This window comes from Hyperolius riggenbachi, chromosome 5 (assembly GCF_040937935.1).
Source record: "Hyperolius riggenbachi isolate aHypRig1 chromosome 5, aHypRig1.pri, whole genome shotgun sequence".
In the NCBI taxonomy this organism is placed as follows: Eukaryota; Metazoa; Chordata; class Amphibia; order Anura; family Hyperoliidae; genus Hyperolius; species Hyperolius riggenbachi.
This window is the reverse complement of record NC_090650.1, coordinates 321124776-321138135: the sequence shown is the minus strand read 5'-3', so window position 1 is coordinate 321138135 and position 13360 is coordinate 321124776. Positions and strand designations below refer to the sequence as shown.

At 42.3% G+C, this 13360-nt stretch overlaps 1 protein-coding gene across 2 annotated transcripts in view; it reads right to left on the bottom strand.

The window, feature by feature from the left end:
- Nucleotides 1-2901: 2901 nt before the first annotated feature.
- Nucleotides 2902-13360, bottom strand: part of RBBP8 (RB binding protein 8, endonuclease) — a 98507-nt gene continuing 88048 nt past the window's right edge. For both annotated transcript variants that reach the window (XM_068237251.1, XM_068237250.1), the window contains exons 19-20: nucleotides 6149-6290; nucleotides 2902-3510 (exon numbers count right to left, since the gene is read on the bottom strand). In XM_068237251.1, coding sequence (XP_068093352.1) covers nucleotides 3413-3510; nucleotides 6149-6290 — 240 coding nt within the window. In that variant the 3' untranslated portion in view covers nucleotides 2902-3412. The remainder of the gene's footprint in view (nucleotides 3511-6148; nucleotides 6291-13360) is intronic.

Here is a 13360-nt window from a genome sequence, read left to right as displayed (position 1 = left end):
CGCCGCGGAGGGGGGCTTTGAGGTGCCCCCCCCGCCACCCACAGCAGGCAGGAGAGATCAGACCCCCCCAGCACATCATCCCCATAGGGGGGAAAAAAGGGGGGCAATCTGATCTCCCTGCCTGCACCCTGATCTGTGCTGGGGGCTGCAGAGTCCACCCAGCACAGATCAATCAAACCAGCGCTGGTCCTTAAGGGGGGGTAAAGGGTGGGTCCTCAAGTGGTTAATTACCTTTTATTCTTTTGGCGCCTCTGTATCTTGTACATGAATACATTTTGTGTTGACAACACCTTTTTTTCTTTTTTTGTACAACTATTTGAACCCCCCAAAGTGGGTCCCAGAATGCCTGCAGAATTTAAGATATGTGCAACAATAATTTTTTTTAAAGAAACTACTTGAGGGCTCTAGCACACTACTTGCAATTCCGATTTTGACATGATTTTACAAGCCAAGCACACTAATAACTAGGCTGTGTCCCTTTTTTTATTTCTCTGCCTGAAAGAGTTAAACAGGTGACAATTTTTGTCCGGATCAGACTTGGTCAGACTATAGCGTAACCCTCACTGATAAGTAATTACAGCCATAAAACACTAGTAAATGGCTTCTGAGAACAGGAACAAGATACAAAGGGTCAAAATATTTGAACAGTACTTCCTGGGTCGCAGCTTAGCTTGATTGGAGGAAGCTAGCGGAGGCAGGGAGCGACATGTAATGGAGGAGGCAGGGGAGGCAATTCGGGGAAATCGATTGACACATGCCAGGTAAACAGAAGGCTAGCGACAAGCAGATTGTCGCTAGCCTGGGGCTATTTATCAGGGGGGACAGCAGAGTCGGGGGGGGGGGGGGGGGGGGACTGGCGGCGGCATGTCATTATGCACAGAACATGCCTCTGTGTCCTAATAAGATTTTATAAATCCACCTCGGTTTCTATTTAACTATCTATGTTGGCCACAAGAAGGTTGGCTACAGTCCCATAGCTTTTCTGCTTAACATACCGCTCAACGATTTATGATCAATAACAGAAATGCCCATATTTCAGAATATCTTTCTCCACACTTGCATTATGTTGTTTAATAAAGTATAGAAAGTCTATGTGAGACAAATGCTTTTCATTTTATCACTTTCCAGGAAGCATGAAGCACTTTTTCAATGAGGTGTAAGGGAGCAATCGTGTCCACATATGTACAGCCAGTCTATCAAATACAAACTTCACCCTAATTCGACTGATATTCAATAGATTCCCAGCTGGAATCTATTGATTACCAGTGATGGTAGGATTCGATTCCTTTTGAATTGATTCTTTTCGGAAAGGAATTGATCGTTCTGGAACATTGGTTGGAAATCTATAAAAGTATGGCCAGCTTAAATGTCTGCTGAAACAGGACCCAACAGCCCTGTTTAAACATAAGAATTTTGACTTGAAGTTAGACAGCGTGGCAGTAAATTGTTTGAACTCCATTCATGGTCAGGTGACATTCCTACAGACACAAATATTCAGGGCTTGTTCACACTATGAGCCTTTGCATATTTTTTTTTTAAGCGTGGCAATTTTAGAAATCGCCCTAAACTGCTTGTGCAATGATTCCCTATGAGAGAGTGTTCGCATCTGAGTGGTTTGCTTACGTCCCGCTTTCAAAAGTGCTTTGGCTCAATTAAAGGTATAGGGGAATTCAAAGCGCTTGAAAAAAAAAATTCATTTCAAGCGCTTTGTATAGCGATTTCCCGAGTGCTTCTTTTAATATATTCATTGTATTTATTCATTTCTGATGTCAGAAAGTGGAAAAAAGAATCGCTCTGCAAAAGCACTTAGAAAAACACCTAGAAAGTGCAGGGAAAAGGGATAAAAAAAAAATCGCAATAAATCGCTCAACGCTTGCAATAGCGCTGGCGATTTATACTGTGACTATAGCCTTACCTCATGCTCAACCACAACGTTTCTCAGGTGCAACAATGATTGCTGACCAGCAAATAGCGGTCTTGGCTGATCAAAGTATCAGGTTTATGGGCGTCTGTACAGAAAGATGACGAGGGTCATAACCAAATACGGTATAGATATAGATTTTCCTATTTGCAGACTCAGATAGTCGTTCACCTAAATCAATGATCAACATAATAATTAATCTGCAATTGATGATCTGTATTCCGAACAGTCTGTAAACATTCATGAAAAATTATATTGCAAAAACAACCGTAAGTATGAATGCTAATGCATATTCGCACGTGCTTCACCCTTCCTTTGAAATCTCCTGCCACAACACATCCTTCACTCTCCAACCTTTGATATATTTAAACTGGAAACTCACTTTTTAAGTCAAGCATATGCTCCACCATTTTCCCTTTGACCATTGGCCAATTTGTACTCCAACTAGATAACCTAAAACACACTGTCCCCCATCCATTCCTTTAGATTGTAAGCTTGCAAGGGCAGTGCTCTCTCACCCTATTGTGTCTTGGAATTTGTTACTGATTTATTCATATCAATTTTGTCACTGTGATTACTAAGGCCTCTTGCACACTGCAAGTGATTCCGATTCAGATTCCGCTTTTTAATCCGTTTTTACATCCGATTCCGATTTGCAGTTTGCTCCATGCACACTGCAAATCTGAATCTGAATCGGATGTAAAAACTGATTAAAAAGCGGAATCGGAATCACTTGCAGTGTGCAAGAGGCCTAAGTCTGTATTTTGTACCAACTTTGTATTACGTATATTGGTGGATACTACTGTCTGTATTATGTTGTACCCCATGCTTGTTTCTTACTTTGTACAGCACCATAGAATAGGTTGGTGCTTTATACATCAATAATAATAATAAAAATAATAGTAGTATGGGCAGTAAAAGGGGGGGGGGGTCGCAGCTCTTCACAATCTTTCTTCTAATAGAAGAAAAATAAAACAACATAATGACCAAAATATAATTCACATTTTATTATCAATTATAAACAATGCATTTAAATTATCCAGTGCAAAACACCCAACTTGTAAAAAAGGTGCTAAAAACCAAGGACTTCCACATAGAAAAATGTAAAAATATACATATTAAATATAACCAGTTATTTTTTTACAGGGTAGTTTGTATGTTACCAGCATCGCCCTGTGCACCAGGCAGGAATTGGCAGAGATCTCGGCACACGGGAATCTGTATCTGACTGTATGGCTCAATGAGCGGAATGAATTAAGGCATTTTATACAGTGCCAAGTACAATTCCATTACAGCTACTGAACTACGTAGAGTAGACATGTAGGGATGTATGCAGCATATAGGCTTACTAATGCTAATATTGCCCTTCAGGGCTCCTCTTATCTAAAGTGGCAGCGGCATCATACACATTCAATGACAATGCTATAAATGGAATGTAGGTAATAGAGGGTTGTTTTGGGGAAATGCCATGTAAAGTGTATGTGCATGGTTTTAGGTCTTCTGCTCTTTGCCCTTGGTGGGAAACGTTGCATTGTAGGGTTGTCTCCTCCGAGGGCGGTGACATGGAGATGCCTCCTCTTTTAGATATCCTTGGGAAGAGAAAGAAAACCTGGTTATTCATTAATTAGCTGACAAAGCAAGACGGCTCTTCTGTTGCTCCCTGCTTATACACATCTTCACCTTAGCTCAAGAGGATAATCTTATTCAGGAACAAAAATACAAACAATTAAAAAGGGTAAAGCCTCATACACACGATACCTGAAACTCGGCAGATAACGACAAAGTCTACTGAGAATTTAGAGTGTGTACAGCACCCCGATGCCTCGCCCAGCAATCAGCCTGGTGGTTCAATATGGCCAAGCGCATTGTTTTCCCCACTCACTCCGCCCACTGCGTGACATCACTTCCTTGCTACTCCGTCAGCCTTTCTCCCCCTACATAGCAACAGAACAAGTCTCTTGCCTGTAGGCTGGTGAAGTGTCTGTATAGTGTCGGCCCTGCAATGTCACCTGAGGGAACAAGCCCTGATCTCTGCTAAGCACCATGCCTTGTATGTGCCTACAAGCCTTTAACGTATGTACACAGTTGATTTTTGTCAGATTCCATCAGGCTATTAAAAAGATCCAACTACCAAATTGTCAGAATGAAATAAATATGTGGCCAACAATGCCCCAAAATGTTAGCTTGTTTCCACATTAAAGGGAACCAGAGACGAAGCACCCTTGTGTATTTTACCATATATATCAGTAACAGTGGAGGATAGAATTACAGGGCATGTAGAGTGACGGTGTTTTCAAGGCAGCCTCCTCTGCACTCAGCTCTTTTCTGCTCCGAGTCCCAAACTTAAAGTAAAAAAAAAAAAAAAAAAAAAAAAAAAAAGCAATCTTCTCTCCTGCCATGTCTGTGTCTACCCCCCAGCTTGCATCCTGTCAGTAATGATCCCCCTCCCCCTTCAACAATCACTCTGCTTGAACAAAGTGGACCTGAACTCTTGCATAGAAGGAAGACAGTGAAATGTACCCTGCATGTATTTATAGAGTCTGGCCTGTCTAATTACCCCTCTTGTCTAATCACAATATGTAGTTTTATTCCTCCCGTGTCACCAGACTGCTATGGCAGATAAACTAATTTGAAAGCACAGGAGGTTAACAATGTCTGCTTCCTTGAAAGCAGGAAGTAGAAACAGTGCAGCTTTATTGTAGAATTTGTATCAGCTGTAACAATGAAATGTCTTCCATTGAAGTTTATTATGTTGTTGCTTATCTTTTAGAGAAGAGAGGAAGTTCCTAGTGCTGGTCTGCTTTAAAGGAACCTGAGCACCATAATCTGAAATACTTTCTCCCTAATGCTAGGTACACACGATGCAATTTTCTGACAGATTCTCTGTCAGATGGACTATTTCCAACATGTCCAATCTGATTTCTGATCAAATTTCAGCTCGATTTCCCATAGAAGTAAACGGAAAATCGATTGAAAATCAGATTAAACATGTTGGAAATAGTCCATCCGACAGTAAATCTGTCAGAAAATTACATCGTGTGTACCTAGCAGGTACATCGGCTCGTCTCCTCATCCTCCCCCTATGCTGTAAGCAGAGTTGCACTTGTCCTGCACTTCCCCATCGCACGCCACCCGGCTACTTTTTCATGCCACCCGGCTGGAAAAAAATCCTGGATCCTGGGGAGAACACTGAGTAAGAACATTAGAGTAAAAACACTTACCATGCTCTCTGTTTCATCTTCACTTCTAAGAGTGTCTGTTATCAGCTGTGATAAGAATCCCGGACTGAGCATTCAGTCTGGCTTTGCAGGGAATAATTTTAGCTGAGTCATTATAGCAGAGCCACAAGGGGGCAGGCTTGGGCTTGAAAAGACACCAGAGAAGACAGACTCGGCTATAATCTTTCCGTAGAAAAGCTAGACTGAGTGCTCAGTCAGGGATTCTTATCAGAGGTGATAACAGTCAGATTAAACAGAAAACAATGAAACAAAGAGCAGATTAGGTGTTTACTGTCATGTTCCCACTGATTTATAAGGTAAAATACAAGAGGGTGCTTCATCTCTGGTTCTCTTTAAATATTTTAATATTTTTCCCATCAGTCCTGTAGTCAATGCATACAGGTTGTGATATAGAATGAGGACGTTTGTCAACCCTAGAGCTCCTATATCCGAATCCACAAACCTAGAGTGAAGGGATAAGAGAGCAGGTCCCAACCTCACACACCCAGAGAGCAATTAAACCATGTAAGGCTATGGAGACCCCTTCCACCAAGTGTAGTACTCTAAAGAGCATTCCTCAAACTCCAGTCCACCAGCCTGGCTGCACAGGGCACACTGCCTTCAACCGCTACTATTCAATAAAGTGGAAGGACTGTAAAAAAATCCACAAGATGTAAGACATCACAGTAAAGTTCCTGTAAAGCCTGAAGAAATAATGGAAATAGTGAAAATGTGGGTATTTTCAAATGTTTCTTATTCTAGGCAAATTGAGTTTCTCTCTCTCACTCTCTCATGTGCTCTCAGAGAAAATAAATCTATGATGGCAGATACAGTACATGGGTGAAGCCATTGCTGATTTTGCAGTTGATGAATTGGAGCTTGTTCTGGATTAGTTATAATATAACAGCAGGGGGGAGTCAAATTGTAATAATGCCAGCACAGGTTCACTTTCCTCCTTTGATGCACAGTGCAGGCAGCAGAATGGTCTATGTGGGAAGGCACATCTCACCTCTGTCTTTGCAGGTCTGAGTCGAAGGAAAGCCAACTTCCCAGAAGTTTTCCGGTGTATTGGGTGGGAGATAACGGAACCGATGCCGGGAGCAGATGGCTAGTTTCTTAGCTTTCTCTTCTTCTGGAAGGTCTGCATAATACTGGTGATATAAATGAAAAAAACTGTCAAAGCCAGGTTTATGCCCACACATTACCAAGATGTGCTTTAAATGTACATTTCCCTTATAAGGAAAAGTGCAGAATCTCAATGTGGAGAAGTAGTGATCATAGCCTTGTATTTTTAGGAATCTCAGACAGGGAGATACTGTTAGTGACAGTGTGTAGCTTTACTTGGTAAGGTATTGTTTAACCACTTCACCTCCAAGGGTTTTTCCCCTTAAAGGAATACTGTAAGGGGAAAATGAGTTGAACTTACCCGGGGCTTCCATTGGTCCCCCACAGACATCCTGTGCTCACGCAGCCACTCACCGATGCTCCGGCCCCGCCTCCAGTTCACTTCTGGAATTTCAGACTTTAAAGTCTGAAAACCACTGCGCCTGTGATGCCGTGTCCTTGCTCCCGCTGATGTCACCAGGCGCATACTGCGCAGGCCTAGTATGGTCTGTGCCTGTTCAGTACGCTCCTGGTGACATCAGCAGGAGCAAGGACACAGCAACGCAGGCAAAGTGGTTTTCAGACTTTAGGTTTTCAGTCTGAAATTCCAGAAGTGAACCGGAGGCGGGGCCGGAGCACCAGTGAATGGCTGTACGGTCACAGGATGTCTGCGGGTTACCATTAGAAGCCCCGGGTAAGTTCCACTCATTTTCCCCCGGCCCTCTACATTATTCCTTTAAAAACCAGAGCGATTTTCACCTGTCAGCACTCCTTCCATTCATTTGCCTATAACTTTATTACTACTTATCACAATGAAACACTCTATATAGTTTTTTTCACCACCAATTAGGCTTTCCTTGGGAGGTACTTTTTGCTATGAATTATTTTATCCCAACTGCATTTAACAGGAAAAATAAGAAAAATTGAAAAAATTAATTATTTCTCAATTTCCAGCCATTATAGTTTTAAAATGATACATGCTACTACACACATTTTTATTACCCTAGTACAATGTATGGTGCCAATATTTTATTTGTAAATAAAGGTGCATTTTTTCAGTTTAGCATATGTCACTAATCACAAGCCCAGTTTAAAAATTAACACTAATATAATCTCTTGACATACATATTAAAAAAAGTTCATTCCCTAAGGTAATTATTTATGGGTTTTTTTGTCATTTTTTTTAATGCAAAAAAATAAAATAAATGTGGGTGATTATGGGACAGTGTGGGAGGTAAAGTGTTAATTTTAAATGCATTTGTTGGTCTTTTTTTAAAAAAATAATTGTGTGTAGGTGTAATTTTACTATTTGGCCACAGGATGTCCCCACGCATGACTTCCTATTGGGTACCTATAGTACGCTAAATAGGGAGTAATGCGTGCATGGGTTCTGTCGGACTAAACAAATTTTCGTAGCATCTCTTTGATGCCTGTGATCATTCACACGGGGACAGAGATTAATGAATGGGAACTACGCTCCCATTCATTCATCTCCCGTCTAACGATCGGTGGTGATAACGAGCGTGGGAGCGTGCAGGAGGTAGGCGGCAAGGGACATAGTAGCTACCTCCCTGCAAGGGGAAGAGGGAGTTTTCAGAGACATAGTTAGTCGTCTCGGGGGAGGGGAAGTGGTTAAGAGCTAGTATACATTGCCAATTTTTTTTTTTCAGTCTGCTTTCTTCAGGTTTTTGGACTGGTTCGTCCCACAGTGTCTCAGTCAAACGCTTTTCTGCAAGTGTGCAGTAAAGCATTTGAAGGCTTTCGGCGGTGATCGGTTGTTTTTCACCCCTGCAGGGGGTCACAGAGACAGCCAGAAATGAAGATTAAGCGATAAGTGAACCTACATCAAAAGTCAGCGCAGGTTTAAAAAGTAATTGTTTGTAGGGAATAATAAAATTCTTTACCACAATACATCAAATGCTCAGAGGTAGGTATCCGCCAAACATCAAAACAAGAAAAGGCTTACCAGCTCCCAACAACCCACATTATAAGGTTGTAAAATGGCTCAGGTCACAGATAACGTCCAGGGAACATCAGACGTGAAGATCCAGTGGACATCCGTATGGAGGTAAAGTTTCAGGAAATTACATAGGAAAACAAATACGCCAATATCTAAGCGTAACCCGTTTATTTAGATAAAATTTCTTTAAAAGGCAGTAGATATAAAAACAATAACTCACATACGGGGCCCATAAACTGGGAACCCCGGAAGATTAGCGTGCATGTAATGGTCAATCGTAGATCAATAGACTATGGTGCCACCTGTTACCTTCCCAAAATAAATTGTATCTAAATAAACGGGTTACGCTTAGATATTGCCATTTTTGTTTTCCTATGTAAATTCCTGAAACTTTACCTCCAGCGTATAACATATACGCTATAGCAGCATAGAGGGTGATATAGCGGCTGGGAACGCGAAAAATCAGCCGCGTTCCCAGCCTGTCGGCGGCTGTCGCCGAACCCGGAAGTAGCCGCCGGCGGGGACAGGACGATCGTAGCGGGGCTGCGAGGGCACCATCCAGCTTTGGGGGGCTGAGGGATGCCCCGGGTGAGTAAATATAATTTTTTATTTTAGACTTAAGTATTCCTTTAAGCTCTTATTGCAGTTTGTGTTTTATTTAGGAAGATTACCCTAATTTCCTCTACTGTTAACACCCAGGGCTCTGTAGCGAGTCTAAAGCCTGGTACATACTTTTAATTAGGATTGGCCAATCACCAATTTTACCACCTCCATGTAGTGTGAGGGTTTATCTACACAATCTGCTCAGTATTTAATATCTGTTGACCATCATACTACATGGAAGTAGTAAAATTAGTCAGCGTTTGGCCAATAATAATTGAAAGCGTGTACCAATGACTGGTCAATTTTACCATCTCCATGTAGTGTGAGGGCCAACAAATTCTGAATACTATGAACAGATAGTGTAGGTAAGCTCTCATACTACATGGAAATATAAAAATTGGCCAATCAAAATTGGATGTGTGTACACACTCTTAACCACTTGAGGACCTAGGGCTTTCTACCCCTTAAGGACCGGCCACTTTTTTTCCATTCAGACCACTGCAGCTTTCACGGTTTATTGCTCGCTCATACAACCTACCACCTAAATGAATTTTGGCTCCTTTTCTTGTCACTAATAAAGCTTTCTTTTGCTGCTATTTGATTGCTCCTGCGATTTTTACTTTTTATTATATTCATCAAAAAAGACATGAATTTTGGCAAAAAAATGATTTTTTTAACTTTCTGTGCTGACATTTTTCAAATAAAGTAAAATTTCTGTATACATGCAGCGCGAAAAATGTGGACAAACATGTTTTTGATAAAAAAAAAACCCATTCAGTGTATATTTATTGGTTTGGGTAAAAGTTATAGCGTTTACAAACTCTGGTGCAAAAAGTGAATTTTCCCATTTTTAAGCATCTCTGACTTTTCTGACCCCCTGTCATGTTTCATGAGGGGCTAGAATTCCAGGATAGTATAAATACCCCCCAAATGACCCCATTTTGGAAAGAAGACATCCCAAAGTATTCACTGAGAGGCATAGTGAGTTCATAGAAGATATTATTTTTTGTCACAAGTAAGCGGAAAATGACACTTTGTGAGAAAAAAAAAAAAAAAAAAAGTTTCCATTTCTTCTAACTTGCGACATAAAAAAATGAAATCTGCCACGGACTCACCATGCCCCTCTCTGAATACCTTGAAGGGTCTACTTTCCAAAATGGGGTCATTTGTGGGGTGTGTTTACTGTCCTGACATTTTGGGGGGTGCTAAATTGTAAGCACCCCTGTAAAGCCTAAAGGTGCTCATTGGACTTTGGACCCCTTAGCGCAGTTAGGCTGCAAAAAAGTGCCACACATGTGGTATTGCCGTACTCAGGAGAAGTAGTATAATGTGTTTTGGGGTGTATTTTTACACATACCCATGCTGGGTGGGAGAAATATCTCTGTAAATGACAATTTGTTAATTTTTTTTACACACAATTGTCCATTTACAGAGATCTTTCTCCCACTCAGCATGGGTATGTGTAAAAATACACCACAAAACACATTATACTACTTCTCCTGAGTACGGCGATACCACATGTGTGGCACTTTTTTGCACCCTAACTGCGCTAAAGGGTCCAAAGTCCAATGAGTACCTTTAGGATTTCACAGGTCATTTTGAGAAATTTCGTTTCAAGACTACTCCTCACGGTTTAGGGCCCCTAAAATGCCAGGGCAGTATAGGAACCCCACAAATGACCCTATTTTAGAAAGAAGACACCCCAAGGTATTCCGTTAGGAGTATGGTGAGTTCATAGAAGATTTAATTTTTTGTCAAAAGTTAGCGGAAAATGACACTTTGTGAAAAAACACAATTAAAATCAATTTCCGCTAACTTGTGACAAAAAATAAAATCTTCTATGAACTCGCCATACTACTAACGGAATACCTTGGGGTGTCTTCTTTCTAAAATGGGGTCATTTGTGGGGTTCCTATACTGCCCTGGCATTTTAGGGGCCCTAAACCGTGAGGAGTAGTCTTGAAACGAAATTTCTCAAAAATTACTCGGGAGAAGTAGTACAATGTGTTTTGGGGTGTATTTTTACACATACCCATGCTGGGTGGGAGAAATACCTCTGTAAATGGACAATTGTGTGTAAAAAAAATCAAAAGATTGTCATTTACAGAGGTATTTCTCCCACCCAGCATGGGTATGTGTAAAAATACACCCCAAAACACATTATACTACTTCTCCCGAGTACGGCGATACCACATGTGTGGCACTTTTTTGCACCCTAACTGCACTAAGGGGCCCAAAGTCCAATGAGTACCTTTAGGATTTCACAGGTCATTTTTGTTTCAAGACTACTCCTCGCGGTTTAGGGCCCCTAAAATGCCAGGGCAGTATAGGAACCCCACTAATGACCCCATTTTAGAAGGAAGACACCCCAAGGTATTCCGTTAGGAGTATGGTGAGTTCATAGAAGTTTTTATTTTTTTGTCACAAGTTAGTGGAAATTGATTTTAATAGTTTTTTTTCACAAAGTGTCATTTTCCGCTAACTTGTGACAAAAAATAAAATCTTCTATGAACTCACCATACTCCGTACGGAATACCTTTGGGTGTCTTCTTTCTAGAATGGGGTCATTTGTGGGGTTCCTATACTGCCCTGGCATTTTAGGGGCCCTAAACCGTGAGGAGTAGTCTTGAAACCAAATGTCGCAAAATGACCTGTGAAATCCTAAAGGTACTCATTGGACTTTGGGCCCCTTAGCGTACTTAGGGTGTAAAAAAGTGCCACACATGTGGTACCGCCGTACTCAGGAGAAGTAGTATAATGCGTTTTGGGGTGTATTTTTACACATACCCATGCTAAGTGGGAGAAATATCTCTGTAAATGACAATTGTTTGGTTTTTTTTACACACAATTGTCCATTTACATAGAAATTTCTCCCACCCAGCATGGGTATGTGTAAAAATACACCCCAAAACACATTATACTACTTTTCCTGAGTACGGCGGTACCACATGTGTGACACTTTTTTGCAGCCTAGGTGCGCTAAGGGGCCCAACGTCCTATTCACAGGTCATTTTGAGGCATTTGTTTTCTAGACTACTCCTCGCGGTTTAGGGCCCCTAAAATGCCAGGGCAGTATAGGAACCCCACAAGTGACCCCATTTTAGAAAGAAGACACCCCAAGGTATTCTGTTAGGTGTATGACGAGTTCATAGAAGATTTTATTTTTTTGTCAAAAGTTAGCGGAAAGTGACACTTTGTGGAAAAAAACCAATAAAAATCAATTTCCGCTAACTTTTGACAAAAAATAAAATCTTCTATGAACTCGTCATACACCTAACAGAATACCTTGGGGTGTCTTTTTTTCTAAAATGGGGACACTTGTGGGGTTCCTATACCGCCCTGGCATTTTACGGGCCCAAAACCGTGAGTAGTCTGGAAACCAAATGTCTCAAAATGACTGTTCAGGGGTATAAGCATCTGCAAATTTTGATGACAGGTGGTCTATGAGGGGGCGAATTTTGTGGAACCGGTCATAAGCAGGGTGGCCTTTTAGATGACAGGTTGTATTGGGCCTGATCTGATGGATAGGAGTGCTAGGGGGGTGACAGGAGGTGATTGATGGGTGTCTCAGGGGGTGGTTAGAGGGGAAAATAGATGCAATCAATGCACTGGGGAGGTGATCGGAAGGGGGTCTGAGGGGGATCTGAGGGTTTGGCCGAGTGATCAGGAGCCCACACGGGGCAAATTAGGGCCTGATCTGATGGGTAGGTGTGCTAGGGGGTGACAGGAGGTGATTGATGGGTGTCTCAAGGTGTGATTAGAGGGGGGAATAGATGCAAGCAATGCACTGGCGAGGTGATCAGGGCTGGGGTCTGAGGGCATTCTGAGGGTGTGGGCGGGTGATTGAGTGCCCTAGGGGCAGATAGGGGTCTAATCTGATAGGTAGCAGTGACAGGGGGTGATTGATAGGTAATTAGTGGGTGTTTAGGGTAGAGAACAGATGTAAACACTGCACTTGGGAGGTGATCGGACGTCGGATCTGCGAGCGATCTATTGGTGTGGGTGGGTGATCAGATTGCCCGAGGGGCAGGTTAGGGGCTGATTGATGGGTGGCAGTGACAGCGGGTGATTGATGGGTGGCAGTGACAGGGGGTGATTGATGGGTGGCAGTGACAGGGGGTGATTGATGGGTGATTGATAGGTGATTGACAGGTGATTGACAGGTAATCAGTGGGTTATTACAGGGGAGAACAGATGTAAATATTGCACTGGCGAATTGATAAGGGGGGGTCTGAGGGCAATCTGAGCGTGTAGGCGGGTGATTGGGTGCCCGCAAGGGGCAGATTAGGGTCTGATCTGATGGGTAACAGTGACAGGTGGTGATAGGGGGTGATTGATGGGTGATTGATGGGTAATTAGTGGGTGTTTAGAGGAGAGTAAACGCTGCGCTTGGGTGGTGATCTGATGTCGGATCTGCGGGCGATCTATTGGTGTGGGTGGGTAATCAGATTGCCCGCAAGGGGCAGGTTAGGGGCTGATTGTTGGGTGGCAGTGACAGGGGGTGACAGGGGGTGATTGATGGGCGATAGGTGATTGGCAGGTGATCAGTGGGTT